We start from the raw sequence: 23,523 nt of genomic DNA, 5'->3' as shown, positions 1-23,523 counted from the left end.
TCAAATTTTGTCATAGTCACAGTAAGACTTTGATTTCTACCTCAAGATCACTGCAAATATTTGAAGGCATCAAAGAACTTTTTATCCCCAGAAACACTTTGCATTTTTCTCGAATGTCATGTTGCAAATCTCCGTCTGATTTATTGGGAGATTTACTAATATTGAAAGTTTCAAAATAAAAAGGAAAAACAAGTTTTCAATTTTCTTGCCAAAAGCTTCAATGCCAGCAAAAGATTTGTTGCTACACTGCTGCTGCCATAGAAACTGCATCAAGTTAGAAGCGTAGTATTATGCTTTACAAAACAAGAATATGCAGTGGGTTTCGACACCAAAAAACATACATTTGCAACTTGAAATGCGCACTGATCATTTATCTGGCGAACACTAAAATTGAATGATCATCACAATGTCACAATCAACTAATAATTAAATTGCGTCTCTGTAAAAAGAAGTGAAAGACAGATATTTGTTTGTTTTCTTAATATCTTCAGCATTTCATTTAGTTTGCAAACTCACGCAGCATTCAATACTTCAACTCCTGTACAGACGAGTATTGTACCAGATCTTACTTTTGAGTAATGGCAGTCCTTCAGATACAGCATGCAAGTTCCTAACTACTTAGTGCCAAACGGGCTGCTGGCCAACATGATTCTTTGTGTATGGATGTTGCAAAACTACACCCTTGACAAAACAGGTTGGCATTGAGTGGGGGGGGGGCTTAGTTTCACTGCTTGGTGCTTACCACCAGTCTGGTGCACAGAGAAATCTGGGCATAAAACCACCACATTGGCAACTTTTTGTGTCCTTCTTTCTACAGCGAATGAGGGCAGTTGATCACAAAACTTGGCACCGCATTCAATCAAAACGCAGCGACGGCAACTGGTCTCATTGACTGCAGATATACTGTCCTGGAAATTACTTACAAACCATGCTCGGGTTAGCCTTCCCTACAACAATGGCGTACAGACAGGATTCATATAGCATAAAGGCAGGATTCTAGGAAGTCCAAACTCAACCCATCAAGGTTGTGGGCTCGTCATGGTTCACGGCACGCTGTTCATTAGATCGGATCGCTGCCCAATCCTGAGTAGCCTCTGATGCTCCTATGAAAACAAAGAAAACACACAAACAAAAGAAGGACAACAATCAAAAATATGTTAAGTCATTCAGGGGGCTCTCCAGGCTCCATCTATGGGTGGTGAGATCATGCATATATTTTAACCTGCATTCCAGTTTTCATCAAGCAAAATGACAATGCCATGATAAACCAGACCATGACCGAAGTTCAGGGTGAGTTCACATTCCTCACCCTGTAGCCTGCCCCCTGACTATACCCATATGGCAAGTTACATTTCAGCGAGCACAATTTTGTGAAAGATTATTGACCATTTTAAAGGAAAGGAGAGAATGAGCACGTATGCTGTATTACCATGGCCTCATATCAAATGTTAAGTTCTACTGATGGGCATTTCTTAAGTTGACTTAGATGCTTAATTGATAACTTACATGTACTATCATCATTGCATTTTCACAGACCAAGATGTGAGGAAGAGTATTCTTTCACTGTTCATTATGTCAAATCCAACATTTGGCAACAAATCATAATCACAATATTTGTTTCAGTGACCTATTTTTTTGTTTTATAGTCAAGAAAATACTGCTGTCATGCTAAATAGGATGGAAATAGACAAATATTGTATTCATTCCCCTAGAAAATTGGTGCATTCATCCAGCTAAATTACATAACTAGAAAAGCATTCTGAGAGCGCAAACCTCCGCCAAGTATGCAGCTCATTTCCACCACTGATCTTATTCATCCATAGAGATATCAGTGATTTCCACCCATCGCCCGATTTCCCCAAGTACATGTAAAAGCCTTTGTTACATCATAAACCCTCAGCTGCACGGCGGGCCTTGCCCTAGCAGAAACTAGAGCACGCACTTTAGTGCGCGCATGCAAACCTCAAATGCGCGCAGCCTGAACTCCTAAGTTCATTGACCCTACCTGCCAAAATATCAAAAATCCTTCATAAATTCCCCAAAAATTTTCGGATCACTACCAAAAGTTAATCGTTTGTTACTTGTGTCATTCTAAACCTTTCCTGCAAGTTTCATCTAAATCCATTGACTACTTTTGGAGTTATTTTGCACACAGACAAACAAACGAACGAACCAACCAACCAACAAACCAACTAACTAACAAACAAACCAACGGTAACGAAAACATAACCTCCCCCTTGGCGGAGGTAATAATTCATCATAATCTTTAGATCTATGTTAATAGTGTACAAACTCAATGCAAACATGGCATGCATGTGGCCAGGCTGCTGCTCAGCAAGGTTTTGTAGCACAGCAGAGTATAGGCTTACTGCAGCAGGCTCTGGACCAGATGGTAACGTGGTCTGCTGTGCCACACTTTGGCACACCTAGTACTTTTAAGACTGAACACACCCATTTGATTCCTGTTTTCATATGTTGCATTTTTGTTTGAGTAAAAGCATAAAAAGAAATGACATGCAGTTAATCTTATTTTTCACAAAACGACCACAAACAACAATACAGTATGCGTTCACATTTTATCACACAGTCATTTAAATGTTGTATCCAGTGTCAAAACGCGGAAGAGTGTTCGGGCCGTATCTTTGTGCAGTTACTCCCTTCTGCTTCTAAATATGTAATTGCCAATGAAGTAGCTTACCCTGGCTGTTTCGCCGAGTATATTTACGTCCTCCTGCATCGACATTCTGTGTTTCTGCAACGTCAGGTAACCTTCTTCACGATTGACGTGAGCCTGCAGAAGAGCAAAAAAACATAACAGAGAACAAAAACCTCAATGGATGAATAACTGTGATGTACAATGTGCTCGCAAAAGTCTGAAGTAACTTTTTACAAGACACAAACAATGAAATAATCGGTTTTCCAAGTCACAAACAATGAAATAATTACAGCATGAGGGCAAATGTGAAACATTCAAGTGAGCACCAAAGAAAGGGTATCACAAGTACAAGTACATCTATTAAAGTAAACTGGAATATTGAGTAGAGCTGCACCTTAAAGTGAAAACACAGTTCTTGCATGCCTGCAGAACTGTAAATTATAGCTCCAGAATGGACATGCATGCATAGGAAATGTGTGAAATCAAACTGTAATGACACAATTTCAGTTAGGCAACAACGAAAGTGTGAAAAACAGATTTGCCCAAAGTATTACAATCTCAGAGCTCACCAGATCATTGTTGTTACATAAGTTTTCATAATCAATTATCGATAATTGACATATCGAGCCACAATATCCATTGATCTTCCATGCGACAGCAATTTGCAAGTAGCTTGTTTGAAAATATGATTGCTAGGGGATGATCAATCATAACGTCATGTTCTACTTACAATGCTGAATGGGGGGGGGGGGGGCTCTCTTCTGGACTAAAAGTTGTATGTATACGATTGAAATTATTTTACACTTTTGATCCAAAAATACTCTATAACACCTCATCATCCTGGCAAAACGCATCAGCCACGTAAGTTTCTTGGTAGACCCTTTCATTGTATTGCAAGCAAATTCCATATGGTGTAGGATGAATTTTTAGCCCTTCTGAGAACTTCTGATGTTTTAGCTATAACAGTTTGCCGGTAAATTAACAATGACTTAATGACCCAATGGCCGCCCTCCTCCAGTTACCTTAGCCAAGTAAGACTGCTCCCGCAGGAGGGCCTGCTCCAGCTCCCGCTCCTTGTTGGTGCACTCGATCATCTGCTGCTTCAGCAGCTGCTGGTGGTGCCGCTTCATGTCGGCCAGCTTCTGGTTCAGCCGCCGCACCGACTGCTCTTTTTGCTTGCGCGAGAGCTCCGAGTCCCGCACCCGATTGGATAGGTTGTGCTCTATCTCTTCAAGTTTGCTTACTGTCCTCTGTAAAGAGAATGGTGGAAGGGGGGCGGAGGGGAGAGGTGGAAATGCAGTGAGGGTGACAGTCAATTTCGAGATAATTGAACAAAACCTGAGACCCATGCGGTGCTTGTTTCTCAATCTAAAATCCCACGTTTACGCATTTGCTCATCATGCTAAAAAAAATGATGTTAAATTTTTGTGGATGCCTGTGGCATATGCCTGTGGCATAATCACGCTCGAGAATCATGTGACTCTATTCCTGTGTATTTCATGTGCTATTTATGTAGATATTATCAATGCATTTTTTTTTCTTTTCATGATTATAGATGGTAGTAAAATAACAATGGGTGGCTGATGGCCACTTTCATCCACCTTTTGATCGCAGCAAATTGCATATTGATGGATGCACTCGGCTTGATGGGGGTTATGAATCAAACAACCAAATGAGTGAATGGAAAGACAAGAGTCACATTAATCGTCTTATGCAATCAAACAATGACAGATCCTTTGAAAAATTTTACCTGAACTAACAGGGATGAAATTCTGAATATGTCATTTCTCATGTCATTTTTTCTCTGCATCCATCTTTAACCCCATACTTCTCCATCTTAGAGAGTTTGCCCCCTTGGGCCCTTGTCACTACATACTTTGGCATTAGAAATGAGATAAAGCTTTTCTCTCATAATTTTCAGCCAGCTTCGGAGCCACACCCACCTGTGCATGCTTCATGGTATCTTCATTCTCCCGCCTCATCGCGTCGAAGTACTTCTTGTTGTATCTCTCCGCCCACTTGGCCACGGAGGCCTCGTGCTGGTCCCGCTTGTCCATCGAAATCTGCTGCAGCTTCTTCTGTTTCCTGGCATTGTGAAGCTGGAGGGGAAGAATCGTGCAAAATTAATCACCCATCAAAGTTTTATTCACATATTCAAATCTATGGATGCTTCATCCATCCTCACGTGCATAGTAGTAACAAGCCATTCTCTTAACCTGTACGTCAAAAACACTTCTCAATACTTGGAATCCAGTTTGCGAATGTTAGATATTGCTATGTTGGACCAATTTCGGGCAAGCTTTCAGGTTGTCAAAGAGATTCGCTGTCAGAAAGGCATGCACAAAATTTAAATATGTCAGTTAACCAGTCCATTCTCCTCTTGGTCTGTCGGGGTATTTTGTATATGAGTTTGGTTGGCTGAAGACAAGTTTGAACTAGAAATATCACTTAAGGTGATTAATACCCCCGCCCCGTGACGACAGTCTTACCCAAGGAATGATCTTTCCTTGATCTTCTGCCATTTAAATGCCGTTACCATGGCAACGCAGCTTCCGACACGTCCGAAAAATATGTCTTGCACATCTTCCCACCAAGACTATTGTGTGTGCCACATTTCATAAGCTTTTGTCAAAAACTGAGGAAGTAGTTCAATCCACAAGATCTTTCCTTGATCTTCCGCCATTAATATGCCGTTACCATGGCAACGCAGCTTCTGACACGTCCAAAAAATATGTCTTGCACATCTTCCCACCAAGACCAGTGTGTGTGCCACATTTCATGAGCTTCAGTCGAATACAGAGGAAGTAGTTCAATCCGCAAGATCTTTCCTTGATCTTCTGCCATTTATATGCCGTTACCATGGCAACGCAGCTTCCGACACGTCCTAAAAATATGTCTTCCACATCTTCCCACCAAGACTATTGTGTGTGCCACATTTCATAAGATTTGGTCAAAAAACTGAGGAAGTAGTTAAATCCGCAAGATCTTTCCTTGATCTTCTGCCATTAATATGCCGTTACCATGGCAACGTACTTTCGGGTACTGTCAAAAAATGCGTCTTGCACATCTACAACCAAAGGCACACATCTGTACCAAGTTTCATGGAAATTGGGCAAAAACTGAGGAAGTAGTTTGCAACACAAAATTTTCCATCATTTTGGCTCATAATATGTGAGCTGTTACCATGGCAACATACTTTTTGTCACTGTCAAGAAATGTGTCATGCTGACCTATATCCTAAGACAAACATTCAATATGAATTCCATGAGAATTGGAAGAACACTGATGAAGCAGTTTTGCCATGAAGCATTTTGCCCTATATTTTACCAATAACATGCCGTTACCATGGCAACGCACTTTTTGCCACTGCGGAAATATGTGTCTTGCACATTAACATATTCAGATGAACATCTGTACCTAATTTCATAAAAATTGATCAAAAACTGTGGGAGGAGTTCGCGACGCAAGATTTGTACCCATTTTTGCCCATAATATGCCGTTACCATGGCAACGTACTTTTGGGTGCTGTCAAAAAATACGTCTTGCACATCTACAACCCAAGGCACACATCTGTGCCAAGTTTTATGGGAATCGGTTGAAAACTGAGGAAGTAGTTCGCGACGCAAGATTTGCAACTGACCGACCGCCCGACCGCCCGACCGACCGACCGACCGACCGCCCGACCGACCGCCCGCCCGACCGCCCGACCGCCCGACCGACCGTCCGCTGATTCCTATATACCCCCTTCAAACTTCGTTTGGCGGGGGTATAAAGAAGAACAAGGGGTCAACTGATATACACACACACAAAAAAACACTTATTAGAGTAAAGACTTAGTCATAAAAGTTATTGCCTGGGCAAGAGAAAATGACTTAAAAAATGAAAGACCTTTGTTGCAATTAATATTTTGTTTAGCAAGCCCCAGATGACTTAACTGACATTTCACTACCCATTCCCCACGACCCATTCATCCTATACAAGCAGTTTGTGTTGCTATCAGTGCATCTAAGATTACTCCTAACCCTACCCCCAATCCTAGCCCTATATAACATGAACTCTGAAGCAATAACTCACCTGCAGCTTGCGCTCTATCCTCTTGTTGGTGAGATCCAGCCTGGTGTTCAGCGCCTCCTCCTGTAGCCTCTTCTGGGTAAAACTGTTGTCAGTCAGCCTGTTCCTCGTGTCCAGCAGGGCTCGTCCCTCTGTTGGTATGACAACATAAGTGATGATGTTACGATATCAATTTTCCTGATGAACACAAGGCATCACTTGAACCTTGAACCTTCTCGATTAACGAACAATTTGCAATCCTGTAGACCATGATATTTTAACACCTCCCTTCTCTTTGTGGTAAATGTGATTAAGTTGCTTATGCACCACACACAAACATTAGAACAACAACAACTGCAGATGGAATGATTTGAAAGCAGTAGTCACTCACCGTCTCGTATCTTCTCCTCCATGCCTGTTCTGGCTATTGCTTGGTCGAGACTCAGCTTCCTCTTGGCATTCTCAAACGTGTCAATCTTATCTCGGTTTTTCCTGGAAATGTCAGAGAACATTGAAGGAATAAAGTATCGGCATAATGCATGACTGGACTGACAGCAGTAACGATGATGATGATGATGATGATGATGATGATGATGATGATGATGATGATGATGATAGTGATGATGATGGTGATGATGATGATGATGAAGATGAAGATGAAGATGGTAATGATGATCATGATCATGATCATCATCACCATCATCATGATCATGAACATGATCGTGATCTTCATAATTACCATTTGTAGAATGATTATCAGCCTCATTATCATTACTTTTTCTACAACAACTACTTTCAGCATGGGTAGTGTTGAGATTATTCAGATTCTTATACACTGAACTAAATCTTTAAGATTCTTTAGAAGAAGGTATGGTACTTACTTGATCTTCTGTTCATATTTTCTCTCCATTTGATTTTCATGCCTCCAAGCTTCATTACCCTCATCTAGATGATCCCTGGATGAACAAAAAAAAACCACAATACATATACACATATGAAACCAACAATGAGAGCCAGTTCACAATTAGCTCATGTGCACATCTGAACAAATGACCTTTCTTTTTTCTCACTTGGTTAGGCACTCATCATCAAGGTGATATACTGCATACTCTTGCCAGACACAATATATGGCAAAAATGTTTGAAGGAAGCTGCATAGACCATGTGACTAGGATGGCTTGTCAATTTACACTTGAGGAAGCATCCATTTCATTGTTTTGCATTTGATATATTGACAAACCTTTTCAATTAATATTGCTAAACACTATTCAGCTTTAATGAAAATTCAATTTGTTGCTATTAGGTGGATATACTGGCAATCACAACTAATGGGGATTACATCATGAATAATCATTACATCACTGGTGCATATCTCAGTGAATTTGAAAACCCAAATGCCTGCTATTACAAATGACCTTTCTCTGCTCGTGGGCAAAGTGGAACTATGAACTGGCTCATTCATTTAACCCTCTCTGGCCATCATCTGAGATTACCATCGACATCGCATACAAACTGGTTGCTGATGAATATGATATGGTACACGCGGGAAATCAGAAAAAAAAAATGTGTTGCCACCTGTTTGAAGCCCAAAAGACGAATAATACTCACTGCCTCGTGTCCTTAACCATGGTCTGGTTCTTCTTCAGCTCCATGTTGATGTTGAGGGCGAGGTCGGTGAGCTCGCTGTTGAGCCGGTGTGTCTCCTCCTCCTTCAGGAGCATCTTCTTGGAGAACTCCTCGCTCAGCTTCTGCACCTCCACCCGCCGCAGCTCGATCTCGTCCACTTTGGCACGGTACTTCCTCTCCAGGTCACCACTGGGGGAAGAAGGAGGGGGGAGAGATGTAACATAGGGGGTCTACTGGTCAGGTTGAAGATTCCACCTGCTGCGCTACATCAAATATAGTCAGGGGTGTAAGAGGACTTGCAAAAAGAAACCTTTAAAAAATCTTAAACTTATGACAAATTGTTTGAAGTGTATTAAACTGCAACCATTTCAATGTATCTGAATTTCCAAAAAAGTCTGGAAAGTGAGTTTTGGGCAGAGTAAAAGAATCTGACATCAACGTAAGCTCTAAACTCTCATATCCATGCATACTGTACTTCCAAGCAGGGCATTAAAAAATAGTGTTTGATTCCCCAAGGAGGCTCTGGTGGATGAAATACAGGTGAACAAGTCTTCTGCATCTTTTCATTTTCTACTTCTTAACATGACACAATTTGCCTGGTTGATACCATTTGCCAATTATTGCTAGTCACCTGGGATGAACAAAGGCAGTTTGAATTCTTTGCCCATTTTCTGGTGTAGACAATAATTATAGTCACAGGGGAGGACCACTTCACGGGGTTAAAACCCAGCTCGTGGGATCTTTTACATGTGTGAGTGTAAAGTCATAACTTGCTAACACACTGGATCTCAATGTAATGCCCTATCAAAGGGACAGAGTGTTTTTGCATTTTACTTGAGGGCATGGCATGATTACACACAACACTGCTCAGCTACACTCAATAATTTGTTTTTTCCACGGTGCATGTTTACCACAACTGAAGATGAAAAAACATTACTATCTTTGCTGGGCTTTTTTTTTATTCATGATGTGCTGGTACTCACATTGAAAGAAAGACCTTCCTGTCTTCATCCTTGAGTTGTTGTTGCTTGCTTACACCCTTTTCTATATTCTGCTTTGTTTGCTGTAAAGATGCAAGAAGAGGAAAATAACAATGATAATCAATGTACTTACGTTCATGATAAAAAAAAGATACCAGGGTTGTGGTAACAACAGAATAATCTTTGAATGTACAATCCAAAAAAAAAAGAGGATAATACTCATTAATGTATATTAACGTGAAATGAAAAAGTCTGTCAAGAAAAGGATAACTTATAACTGGTATTACAGTTATTAATTATCTCCCCACTTCTAACCAGTGCAGGTGGGCAACAAGTTCAGCTAAACAATCTAAAAGATTTGCATTCATTGTTATTGGGCCTCAAGAAAAATTGTATTAGCCAAAGTGGCCATGGACTGAAAAAGTTTGAGAAGTATAGCATTACTACAGCATGTTGCCTGCTTCATGAATTATGCGTCTACATTTATGATTCGAGTATTTTCGTCTAGATAAATATCTCCAATACCTATACTTTTAATAACAGCAAATATATTACAGGTTATACCAGTGGGAACGCTAATATTGTTATTGATGAGGAGGGTTATGATGTTTCAGAAATTAATGAGAAATAGATGGTTTTACTTACAGATTCTTTCTGATGGACATAATCTCTTGTGATTAAGAATTCCTTCTTGTGATTGTCAAGCATCTTCTGGTCTTCCGACTGCTTCTTCCGACTTATTGCTGGGGGTAAATGGGGGGGGGGGGGGGGAGAGAAATATGGTGATTAAGAATAGATGCTGGTGGTTGGTTTTGAAATAACAGGTTGTTAGAGATGGTTCTGTACAGTATCACGAGGATATGTTCTTATACATTGAGACAATCTACAATCACTTGTCTTTTCACAATCAATATGCAACAAGTCAACAGTCAAGATGTCCTTATCAATGTCAATGGGCTTTTTGCTGGGTGTCAACATTTCAGGTAAAAGTCTAACATTAGCAACATTATCTGTTGATAACCAATTGCGGTAGTGTATTTGCACTGAATACATTCGACATACATGAGCACGAACATGTGCATGCATGCAACAGATGCTAATGTCTACATTGTTCATGAACTGATAAAAGAACATAGTATATATCTTTGGAGGAATGAAATAAACACAGTTACATGTACACAGCTTACATAAAGGTATCTCAGAAAAGTACCAGTAATCTCTTTGAACATCAAATTTCCTTTTTCACTAAATGGAGAAATGCCTAACATATTCTGCAACTCGGTGGCAGACACAAACATAAATGAATCTGGGCAAGAATTATAGCCGACGAACAAAATTTGCATCAGTACTATCACCAATGGCAAATTGATGAAAGCATATAAAGTTTTGCTGTGGCCTATAAATATATAAATACTAATGTAACAGTGAGATTATCATATTGTGATGGACATAAATTATAATCACTGAAGCAGTGGTACGATAAGGGCCCCTTACGGATGGACACAAAGTTTGGTGTTTGTTTGTTTTTTTGGTCCCTCACCAATTTCATAGTCCCTCATCGTTCTCTTGAGAAGTGTTTGATTCTTCATCAGGTCTCCCTCAGCTCTCTTCAGGTCTCTCTCCTCTTGTCTGTGCTGCCACATGTGGTCCTGGACAGAGAGATAAAGTGGGAGAGAGAGATAAAATATCAATATATATGCACTATATGTCACCATGGAGGTCACCTGTATATAGTACTTCCTCGATGTCTCCAAGTCACCCGCGAGCATACCAGTACTCCACAATGTCATCCTGATGCTTGGTAACCACGCCCTACCCCTCCATACACACAAAATGCCTACAGTCATTGTCTGACATGTAACAGAACTGCCTCATTTCCTTTATGTTATTCCACATTATATTCAAATGAAATTCTACACAGCAACATAATGTAATTTCAGTTGTCTTTTAATGAATTGAAATTGTGTTACTTTATTGCAGTTAAACATTTATTTATATGGATGATTTTACAGTTCATTTAAGATGTCTAATATAATGGTCATTGAATTGTTGCATTTAGTTGTAATCATTGTTTAATGATTTATATATTTTACAATATTTTACAGCTAAATGTGTATATTACTAATGCAATTTTGCGTATCTTTAATGTTCTGTACCGTACATTTTATGTGTTGTTTTTTTAAAAAGGGCCTTGCGGAAAACCAGACCTTATTGAGCAAGCAACCCTTTCAAAATATGTGAAATAAATAAATGAAATAAATAAATAAAAAGAGGTTCAATACTGACAAAAAGAAACAAGTTCTTTCTTGCTGAATATGTGGTAATAGACACCAATCACGCTATCAAAAGAGTAAACAAATTCAGTGCTTAACTGAAGGTTACTTACAAATATCATTGGAGCATCATCTTTTTTCTTCCCCTAGACTTTTCCAACATTGTATATAGCTGAATTGAAGAATGTCTTTTTCATATCTCATGACAACAAAAAATGTGATTCTTGAATTAAAAATCTTGAATATATCTAGTAGAGTACCGTAACAAACTCTACCTCAAGGAGTATTACTCTACCTCAATGATTTTCATCCTCCTTGTATGTTCTTGCTCATCCCTGGCCACCTTGTTCATCACATCAACCACCGTCTCTGGCTTCTTGGGACCCATCTGTTCCCCGAGGGGCCCGAGGGATGCTGGCGCTGACTTCAATGGGGAAGGGGACTTCTTTCCGGCCATCCCCCCGCCGGGAACAGTCTTGTCCTTCTTGGATCTGCTGCCCTTGGATTCAAGGACCTTGCCACGGACTTGGAATGAGTGGGTGTACTTGGTGGAGTCAAGGAAGCCATCGGGGCCACACTTTCTCTCTTGCTCTCTGTGATAATCATTTCAAAATGACATGCGATGCAAATTAGGGATGAATGCAAATATAGGGTGGACACAAGGGGTAATAACTTACATGTACATGTAAGTATCAAACTCATAATATACTAGCTATTAGAGACACTCTTTGACATTTTCTATGGATTTTTTAAAGATATTCTCTGAAGAGCACATGTATTTGCAGGGATTCAGATCTGATAAAATGATGCACTGTATGTATTCATTTGTAAGAAGTGCACAAACTGGCTTCTTTTTTGTGTGCTGTAAGTGCATGTCACAGTTTTGGTGTCGTAAAAATGCAACTTTCACTGTATAATGCACTGTATAGTAAAAGAAAAAAGAAGATTGTAGTTAATAAAAATAATTTCATATATGCTACCTCTTCCACACAAATATGAATATATACGAAAAAAATACCACATCCTTGTTTGAAACAATGTGAATGTGACATATTTAAACTTCTTTGCTAAAACTGCCCAGTACATAACCTAAAAGACACAAATATATTCCTTTATTTAAATATTTTGTTTTATTTTGTCTCATGAGTTTTTTTTTTTCTTCAGTAAGTCATATTGCATTTGCTATTTTTGTTTCTTTTTTCGTTGAACCACACTTACTTTAAGAATGCCGCATACTCCTTGGCCTCCTCAGCCTCTGGTTCCTCCGTCTTCACCGCCAAGGTGGAATAGCGGGACTTGTTCCTGGGGCTGCTCTCAAAGGAGAGCAGCACCTTCCCACTGGGCATGTCCTGTTTCAGCATGGTGTCTCACTCGATCCTCTGCTGGACTGGTGCTCTTCTCGTTTTTAATGTGCGTACCTGTTTTTTGACAGAGATGATAAAGAGATAGGAGAGTGGGACATTGCTTCTCGATGTCCTTTTCCTTTTTCACCAATCTGGAGCTCTGTAGGCCTACACTTTTGGATGCAATCAATGAATCTCAATTAGATGACAGCAGAGCAACATGAATCAATCCTACTGGCATGCACATGATGTTGCTTTCATGTACAATGTATTAGACCAGGATGATGGAACTCATGAAGGAAACTAAAAATATGGCAGTGATGAAGAATCATCATCATCAGCTGCAATGCAGTCTCTCATGAGTAACACGAAGTAGGTAGAATGCTACTGCACTGATTTCCATCTCCGAACAGCTAAAATGCAAGTTATGTCAACGCAAAAGTTGCAAAAGAAACCTGTACTCTGATACAGTCGAAGCTGTGTATCTTTATATTCAAATGATTTTCTCACAATATCATACACAAGAAATTATAATACTGAATCTCATAATTATATTATCTACAGAGGAACCTAAACCTACTAATGATACTCCGATTGCAGGCAAAAGAAAAAAAAAATGTAACGACTTTAAAAATATATATTCCGTAGGATGCTAGACACTGTAAGTGATGACTATAATGCACACCATCTACACTCTTAAAACATCCGAGTCAGAACTGACCCAGAACTGGCTCCGTTGGGGTCATGTACACCATTCCGGGTCAATAATGACAAGGAATGTGGTCAGATATGACCCATTCAGAGTCATGAATTGGATCAGGATGACCCCATTCGGGATCTTCATGACCAAATTCCAAGTCATTTCTGACCCGGAACGGTGTATGACCCCAACGGACCCAGTTCCGGGTCAGTTCTGACTTGGGTCTTTTTAGAGTGTACTACAGTTGTATATAATAACAATCATGTCACTTTGATGAGATATTACTTAAATATCTTAACTTCAAAATCATATCTAGAAAATGGCATTACAAGTGTATATACTATATTTTTTTTTAACTGCGTACATGTCATGGAATATACTGACTGTTAGCTGTTCTCTGAACAAAGTTCTGAACTTCTTCTCAATGTGCATAACAATTCAAAGCCCACATTGAGTAAATCTACATCATGTCTTTTTTTTTAATTCAATTTCAGTTTAGTTTCTCTGTGCATGGTTTCATGCACATTGTGTAGAAACAAATTTGTAAGTCAAGTGTGCTGACCAAATTCTGTAAAAAGGGCATGCAGGTTTAGTGAAATCAGTTAACGTTCATATCTTATAATTATGGCACAGGATAATACCGACATAGACAGAAAAACAAAAAATCCGTATGTCCGGAGGATCGAGTCTTATAACATTTTTTTGACTTCGACATCGGTCCTCCTCCGGAAGAGGGAATTCTGTGAAGCCATACATATTTGTACTTGTTTTGTAGTCCCCACGGAACATGTATCCCCGACGATAAAATACAGATTGATCTTACTGCCAAATACTGACATGACGTGATTGCAATATGAACTGTTCATCGACGTCGACGTTGATATCTATAAGAGCGTGTTTGCCATTCAGCTCGGCCCGGCTCGGCACTATAACCACACGGTAGCGGTACCATGCGTTCGAAAATCCAGTGGGACAGTTTGCCGATGTATCGCCTGCGATATACGTACCGCGGCAGGGCATATTGCGCGGTTCCCACTCCTTGATGAGCAAAATTAGTAACCGTGATATTTGCAACCATAGATCGAAAACCGATGCATGTTTTGACAAACTTTATGCCTATCATGCAATCTCAGCATAAACATCTCGACCTCCAAACTCACCTTTGAAATGCAGAAACGATGAAACTCCGATGATTTAACAACTTTCTGCGCTAGTCCATATACTACACACTACGTGCGAATAGCGCTGTTGACAATTCCTGTAGAACACACGCGCGACTGACGGACAGGGTGCATCGATTATGTGCGTCGCTATGGGAAACTATGTACAATTACATATGCAAATGAGCTGTTGAACAGGTACACGTGTGATGATTTGGTCAGATCGATTGGAGGTACCTGCGGATAACCAGAGCTGCAGCGAGATCATTATGTCATAAGACAAAAAGAAATCTGGAAAGAGTTTTCAAAGTATTAATGCTATACATAAGTGTTGTCATCAAGTTTTACTCGTCTCAGTAAAATATCGAGACGAAATATGCATAAAAAGATTATTTTAGTGATTGGCAGCATTCCTTTGTTAAGTAGCAGGTGGATGGGAACATGGAGCTGTAGTTTCCTAGCAACGTGCAGCACAAATGAAGCAATATCCCTCCGCGGCTCGAGGGAGTCAAGAGAAAATCTAAATCCGAATACCAGAATTGTGACTTTTTTGAAATAAAAAACAGAAGTAATAGGTTCAGTGTGTCATTCTCTCGTAATTCATGGTATTCTGTTTATTTCTAGGGAATTTTTCTGAGGCACTATATTGCTATAAGCATGCTTATTGTGACTGTGACAGGGATCAACAATGTACGCTCTCTGTGTGATGAATAGTAGTGTGTATCGTGTACACACACTCAATTTATATGCGAACTCGACTCGTAGTGTAGTGTGTAAGCGCAGAACTACTTGCGCGAGACCCGAGACCAAAAAGCAAGCAACGAGCAGTGAAATTACTTGAAATGGAGGAAGAAATCACGTCTGGAAGTGACAACATTGTCACAGAATTCAACACCTATGAAGATTTTCTGGATTCGCAAATTTCGTCTCTAGATCTGTATTACTTAGAGGTGAGGATTGGTTGCAATTTTGCAGATTCTTAATTGTTTGTCTACCAAATGTTTACGGAATGAATGGTCCCACGTATTCATATTAGCGTAGGCCCTATTAAAGTTGAAAAACATGCATAGCTGGTCTTCCTTCGCAGTCGCGAGCCCAAAAAAGACACAAGTTTGCATTGTGAAATGCGCAAATGGAATGCAAAATCTACACGCTGACATTCTTGGTCGTAACTTATCGCTTTGGTACAGAGCAAACGAATAAATTTGTACACGTCCAAATGACTTTTAACAGTCACAAGACAAAATCACAAGACTGTGTTTACACGTCAAGATGTGGTGTTGGACCGTGTTGGTGTGTGTATCTAGATCTACAGCTGTAGGCCTACATATTCTTACTGTATGTAGACAACATGCCTATGATTTTGACTTGAGTATTTCTGTTCACTGAATCAGGGAGTTGTGTAGGGTTGGATATAGACTACGTGTAGGTCTAGTGTGTGTTTAATCTGCCTAGCCAGCTGGCTAGACAGTATCATGAGATGACATGTTTACATTTTTTATTTTTTATTTTTTGTGATATTCATTGGGGCCTAGATGAGATGATTGAATTATTGCAAATTATCAGAACATGCAGGAGTAAAGAAAGAAAGAAACAGTTCACTCTCATCTGTGTTAAATTATACCTGCTCTAGTCACTGTAAAAACCTATTACAGAGAAGCTTATCAATTCATGGGTAATCAGATGAGATACAAAGAATCCATGCAGACTACATGACGTCTGATACTCAGAGGGTCAACTACTGGTAGCAATGCAATGGAGCTGTGCCTTTACAATGCCTTCCTCTCGACTCATATTATAGAGATGATAAATGCAACAATTTGAAAAAAAGCTGTGTGGATTTGAGAAACATGATCAGAAAGGCCTTTGAAAATGCATTTTGATAACGTGGGTATTAAGTAAACATGTTCAAACTTTGGAAAAAGGATAGATGTACAGTAGCCACAGAGGCATTGGCCGTCTTGCTGCATCATAGCTTATCTCCACAAATTGAGTTGCACTTTCAAATTGTTTCCTCTGTACAACCATTCCCCCTCTTTCAATTCTGGAAATTGTCAGAGATATTCATCTCTGCAGAAAACAACATTTTAATGATTTAAATCTGCAGCCCATTCACCTATCATGCCAATGGTCATTTAATATACATGTCCTTATCTGGGATGAGCTGTGTTTGAAATGTAGAGAGGCACCCAAATAAGACCTTTTGACCTGTATCAGATAGGGAAAAAAAGTTATATTGTTTCTGTCTCATCGTGTTCTAACCCAGGATGAAGAGCTTGCTAGACAGCTGGTTGAGCTGGGCTACCGAGGAAGCGGCGAGGTGCTGAAGAGAGAAGAGTTTGAGGCCAGGAAGCAGGCGGCAGAGGCCAGCAGACTCTCCAAGAGAAGCCAGCAAAAGTAAGAATTTTGTTGATTGTCCTGTAATTTCTCATCAGGTTCACTATATGTGTGTGTGGTTGTGTGTGTGTGTGTGTAGATGTCAGTCAGGAATGACAGCAACTGCATCTAAGCGCATTTAAAAGTATATAGGGTTGGGGGTACCACCTATCGTCACCTTAAGGATCTGTAGCTTGTTTATTCTAAAAACATAACACAAATCCGCCTAATTCTTACCTCGGATATGCCATAAATACTGCAGTTTTGAATGTCGTGACCGTCTCGTTGATTATGAATCTCCGTTTTAAAATAACGCAATTTTAGTGCGTGCGTTCTGTTTTCTTCGCGCAGCTAAAAAGGGCACCTTGCAATCGGCACCCCCTCCCCTCCATAGGTAATACACGTCAATTTCACAGCATAGGTAATACACGTGAATTTCACAGGCCATAGGTAATACACGTGAATTTCACAGCCATGTGTCGTTACTGAGTGGATGTGTAATTTTTAGCTTGGTTTGTTTGAGTTTGATTTTCGTTTCTTCGTTTTTATTGTCTTTATAGCTAATGACACTTAATCCCGCGCGTACCTTTTCGTTCTATACGCAAACAGCCATGATACGCAGGGTGCCGATGGGAAGGTGCCCTGCCGATAGGTGGTGCCCCAACCATACAATGTATGTCATCAAAGAATATTAATTATCCCATTGGACAAATCCTAACTGGGACTGATGAAGTTTCAATTGGGAGGAATGCATAACATCCCATTTTCTTTATGTTTACAAGAGAAATGATATATGTCTGTGCGGTACAAAAAGCCCATCACATTGCAAGCAATAATTATACCTTTGCCTTTATGGCACTCCTGTGCCGACTACATTTACAGTGTAGCACGCAAATGAAATTGCTGTGGTGATGACTGCAAGAAAAACTCTCCAGCGCAAAACCAACAAAAAGTCGCCAGACATGGATTTTCAGTTTAGGGCAGATTCTAAAAGAGCAGCCTCTGAGCTTTAAAATGACGTAAAACTCAATTCAAATGGATTCTCTTAACCTATATACAGTAAACCTCGGATAAGTCGACGTCGAGTGAGTCGAAAATCACTTAACTCGAAGCAAAATAAAAAGTCCCGATTTTTCCCTATGTATTTTCTCTAAGAAATATTTGCATAAGCCGAAGTACGAGAGTCGAATTTCGGCTGTGTCGAAGTAAAACATTCAGTCCCTTTTGTACAAAATACGCGTAGTTTACATCACTTGAGCCGAAGAAGATTTGTCTGGCATTCTCATTACATTTAGAGGAGAACAAAAGCAATCGGCATGTCGCAGAACCCCGTCCCTGGCCTGCTGCAGGTATAAGCATGCACACTCACCGTACCGCTCAGCACGCATGTCGAATACATGCACATGTATACATGTATACACACAGCACATCCATCCATACTTTATCCATACACACGGCACATCCATACTTTATCCATGTCAAGCCAAAACTCCTTGGTCAACCAATCGCTGCTTTAATATTTTAGTGACAGGCCAAGTGGGCGGAGCTTGTTTGTGCGTGCCCGGCTGGCTGTATAGTTTTGTTCAATGGAGGTGGGATGGGCCTGGGAGAGTGTTTGTCTCTCAGGGTAGGTTGACAGAGATGGCTACCTATGTTGCACCATAGACATACGATAGCACATGCACATTGCCACATTAGCGCAGACATTCTCAGAACTACGTTTAACTACTAGTACTTGTATTGATACAAATTCCATGTTCAATTTAGAACAAAATAAGAACATTATCTTCAAGAACAGACAAATTTGAATGCAAACACACACACGCACACACACACACACACACATGCATGCAAATGTACTATAATACATGCACATAACTGTGAGTCGAAAAAAAATCGACTCTCGCGAGAGTCGAAGTTCACTTAAGTCGACGCATTTTTGTCAGTCCCGAGAGCTTCGACTCATGCGAGGTTTACTGTATATACAAAGTGTAAATATTGGAAAGAAAGCACACACTCTGGAAAACTTTTAACTGAGAAAAGAAGCTCTGAAGTACAGGGTCTATTAAAGCGCTTAATCTTTACCAAGCCGTGCTAGCTGTGTAATGAATAGGACAAAGAGCATGACGTAAACCACTGAAGCAGCAACAATGAAGAGATTACCAGATCAAGCTGAAATTGAGCATGCTCTATTAACACATTCTGTCCATGATGTATGTCAACTTTACAAGCAGTAGCGTCATCTTTCCAAAAGTTATTACAGTTAAAAGTGAAAGAGTGTGCATCGGATTTTCAAGAAATGAAAAGGTGCCTATAAGAAAAACCTGATCACACTACTCTACCAAAAAAGGGGTTGTAGAAAAACTGCTGAAAATCTACTTTCCAATTCAATTTATGATCCCAAACTAAAAAAAAAAAATAATGTAGAAGAAGAATAGCTCTTTCAGAAAATCTGGAAAACTGAAGATTGACTCGGTTGACCTGATTCACCTTTCTTGAGTCCTCATGTAAAATCAAGGGGTGCGACTTTTTGTTCGTTTTGTGATGCACGGTCACATATAAAATTAACTTCAGTATTGAGTGTACTTGGAAGGAGAAATGTTCATACAATTATAGGAATATCATTGTGTCTGCCAAATGTAGATTTCATATGATTTCAAGGGAATAATTAGGCAGAGAAACCTATACCGCACAAATGTGCATGTGTTTATCATAGAATTTTAGGCACAATCCCCTGTCATACGTCATGTGCAGTATGTTTAACCAGATACTCAAATCGTCAAATGCATTTCCATTAAAACTGAATTTTGTGTCTCACAGAACTCTAGCCAGCTCTGGAAAGGACCTAAAAAACAGTTTCCTCAAAGCGCTTGCCCAGCGAGAGGAGGCTAATCGGAGTGGGAAGATGACTTCCATCATCTTTATAAGGGACAAGAACTCGAGGGGGCAGGAAATTTCGGGCTACATCGACTACGCCCACCGCCTGAAGACGGAGGACTTTGAGCCCTACTTCAGTGGAAGAAAGCGTCTTCTACCAAGGCCTTCAGACTTGAGGTGTGTATGGAGTAGATTGTCAGTGCATAAAGGCAACAACTTTCCTCTACAGATAATGTACATGCTGTCTTAAATTGGTAATTTTGATAATTTCGTTGGCATAATGTCTCAGAATCCATTCTGCCCTATTAATGCCATATTCATTTGAACAAAACATTCCATAGAAAATGCCTTTTCTTGATGTATCTTATGCATTGCTGTCCTACTATAGAGATCTAATCCAGGACAATTTAGTATGTTTCTATCTTGTATGTTTATGTGTTTGCATCTGGATATTCTGCATAGTGGTCAGAGTCACATTGTAACATCATGCAGGATGATATTACCAGTAGTTCCCTGCCTATGCTCATTATGAGATGTGAACTCACTTTATACTGTTTGTTGTTTGTCTTGACAGTTTTTACAACTGGGAGACACAGACCTCCACATCCAACCCAACTCCAAATTACCAGGTCATCGCTGAAAATGCATCGGGACTGCTCTTTAAGAACAAGCGTGACCGCAAGATCCTCAACGTTGACCCAAAGGCCCCATCTCCGGGAGATAACTCTACGAGAACCCCCATTGAGTGCCCACAGTACACCCAAGTCGTCATCTACGACCACATAACCAGGAGGAAGACATAACTGGCCAACCTCAGTGTCAGTTTGTTCCGCATCTGTGGACAAAAATTGGACATTTATAGACATTCAAGGCTGGAGCTTACTTTGCAACTGGACATTACTGTTCTTTCACAGGTGTTTTCATATACTGGAAATCATCTTTGCCTGTGTGGATATCACTTCATGCAAAAAGAACTCTGCTTCTTGGAAGGTACCGAGCAGTTTTTGCCTGCTGAATACTGATCACATTCAATTCACGTACACAAGAACCATTGCTGGCCTTTTTCTTCTTTTTTATGGTAATGTCAACTCATGACAAAGATGAAAGTTATCATACAGTAGTACCTTGATTATGTGAAAGATATCTGGACAGTGAAGATGCATGGGAAATATTTGAAATGCTGTGTGCTTTAGAGACCCTGAAAAAGTCGCACCCTATTCACATTAATATTTTCTCACTTCAGCAGACGCAGTCTAGCAGTTTTGAAAGGCACATCAGTAAGTGAAATCAAACTTTCCTAGAAGTAGACTTGGTTCCACACTGTACAAAAGTGTACCCTAAAAAAAAAAGCCAAATTGAAACTGTTTTTCATGGTCATGGATTTAAGGATATTATTTTAAAATCATACCTTCCCCTCTAGCTGTAAGTGTGATTTGTTTCTACTGCACCTGAAGAGACAAACCAATGTTTGTCTCTATCTGGTATCTGAGCATTGTAACAGCCAGCAGCATTTCAATGCCACATAGAATATGTGTGATATCGGGGAGGTGGAACCCTGGTGATATTTATATCATCAATGAACACTGTAATGAATTATGTGTAAGTACATGTTCAGCTGTTTACTAGGGTAAAGATTATTGTATATATTATAAAGTCCAATTTTTTTTTCTTTTACCTAGTCTTTGGATGATGTAAAATACAGCAATATCTGTTCATTAAATATCAGAAGTATGTGTTATACTCCTGGTCTAGCCTACCACCAACACTGTTCTCTAGAGAGGGTATTTATTTTCTTGTCTTTCTCTTTATTGTAATGGAATGAGGGGTCTCACTATTGTCAATAGACCTTTTCCTGGCAAAGAAGGCATGCAAGTACTGTATGTTCCCCTGATTGTTGAAGACAGTTTTGCCAAAATCAGAGAGATAATTCAAATTGTATTCCAAAAGATTTACAACAAGCAACATTAAATTAAATATGGCTTCTGTTGTTTTGGAATACAGTGCACTACCGTTATAACAAACATGGTTATAACGGAATTCCGGCTACAACAAAGTAAGAATTCAGGCCGGAACATCATCCACTCTATGTATTTTTCATTCCTTATTTGTTCGGTTATAACGAAATGTTGATACAACGAAAGAAAACTGCCGGTCCCGAGGACTTCGTTATAACAGGAGTCTACTGTATGAATGAAAAACTGAATCATATGCAGTATAGCGGTTACATGAGCCCATCAGACAATAAACATGTTCTCATTATGTGCTAGGAGTGCCGAGTGCTCGGAAACTCGAGCAATTTATTTCCATTTCCTCTCATCGAACAATACAATTGTATGTATGACTACGTGTGATTCTGCTGGTGAAGACCATCTTCAAATAAGGTTCTTGGAAATTTTCTGAGTTTCTTCACACATGAGCTACTTCTTCTAAATGTGGGTTTTGCCATAAAAACAAGCAAACAAATGATAAAATGATCGTGCTTTTGGCACAGTCACAGACTCTAACATGAAACGAAGAGAGAGAGAAGAAGAAGAGAACGGAGAGATGTTGAGGGATATGCACAGAGGCAGACACGCAATCATCATCTTGACAACAATAAAATACATATTAACAAGTGTATACACACACACAAAAAAAAAACACATTGGTACAATGGAAACTTGATGTAAAGAGATCTGATGTAATAAAATACCTGATATAACAAACTGATTTCTCCAGTCCCAATGAATTCCTATCCTTTGTTTTATAACAAAATATCTGATATAAAGAACAAAATTTGCCTAATACCGTAGGTCCAAGGATCTCGTACTGAGTTTCCACTGAAATGGTCTTTTAATTCACTCTCCTGTCTGTGACATTGTAGTATACAGCTGTACATGTACTCCCACCCCGTCTTCCTGCTCTCAGAACACGGACACTGTTTACTTTTTGTGAGAGAACTGGTACACCCCCTCTGTCAATTACCATTTGACTAGCGCCATCTCTAGGTCCCCGTTGACCCAATTCCTCGAGTCTTGTCGGTGAGCTCAGTTGTAGGCCTTAGCAGCTGTCACAGTGACATCATCATTAACGTCGATCCGAACCTATTTACATGACGTTAACCCTTTGGGTGACCGTACACTTTGCCGTAACACGCCAAGCAATATCAAATGACATTCATTACCATCTCCTCACCACCCCCCCCCCCCCCAAAAAAAATGACCACAAGTAAAACACAACACACTCTGACATTCTCTTCTTCAAGCAGATACTGATCGAACAGTGATTAATACATGTAGTATCACGTGATTTCTTTATTCATTTATAAGGAAATAAGTAGGACACCGGTATCGTTGGAAACAAGCCAGCCGACAGCCCAATCAGCAAGCAAGGCAACGAAAGGGTTAATATTCACTTCTTATCCCTTGGCAAATCCTCCCGGCCTTACGCTTTATCCCACACGAGTATCGACTTACCTTCCGCGGCATTAGGGCGACGCAGAAA

General features: G+C 39.9%; 2 protein-coding genes across 2 annotated transcripts; one reads left to right on the top strand and one right to left on the bottom strand.

Annotated features, from left to right (window-relative positions):
* Nucleotides 1-1,043: 1,043 nt before the first annotated feature.
* LOC139724693 (uncharacterized) lies at nucleotides 1,044-12,975 on the bottom strand. Its single transcript, XM_071635816.1, has 13 exons — nucleotides 12,803-12,975; nucleotides 11,880-12,177; nucleotides 10,852-10,960; nucleotides 9,957-10,054; nucleotides 9,315-9,394; nucleotides 8,314-8,520; nucleotides 7,588-7,662; nucleotides 7,098-7,198; nucleotides 6,731-6,858; nucleotides 4,600-4,755; nucleotides 3,679-3,906; nucleotides 2,699-2,791; nucleotides 1,044-1,103 (listed from the first exon to the last, which is right to left on the bottom strand). Exons 1-13 carry the CDS (start codon nucleotides 12,943-12,945, stop codon nucleotides 1,044-1,046), a joined length of 1,776 nt encoding a protein of 591 aa, XP_071491917.1. The 5' UTR covers nucleotides 12,946-12,975.
* Nucleotides 12,976-15,629: 2,654 nt separating this feature from the next.
* LOC139724692 (cilia- and flagella-associated protein 299-like) lies at nucleotides 15,630-20,843 on the top strand. Its single transcript, XM_071635815.1, has 4 exons — nucleotides 15,630-15,737; nucleotides 17,054-17,184; nucleotides 19,984-20,217; nucleotides 20,615-20,843. Exons 1-4 carry the CDS (start codon nucleotides 15,630-15,632, stop codon nucleotides 20,841-20,843), a joined length of 702 nt encoding a protein of 233 aa, XP_071491916.1.
* The last annotated feature ends 2,680 nt before the right edge of the window (nucleotides 20,844-23,523 follow it).

This window comes from Diadema antillarum, unplaced genomic scaffold (assembly GCF_040938485.1).
Source record: "Diadema antillarum isolate AM-2024a unplaced genomic scaffold, OU_Dant_1.0 scf00000226, whole genome shotgun sequence".
In the NCBI taxonomy this organism is placed as follows: domain Eukaryota; kingdom Metazoa; phylum Echinodermata; class Echinoidea; order Diadematoida; family Diadematidae; genus Diadema; species Diadema antillarum.
This window is presented reverse-complemented; position numbering and strand designations above follow the sequence as displayed.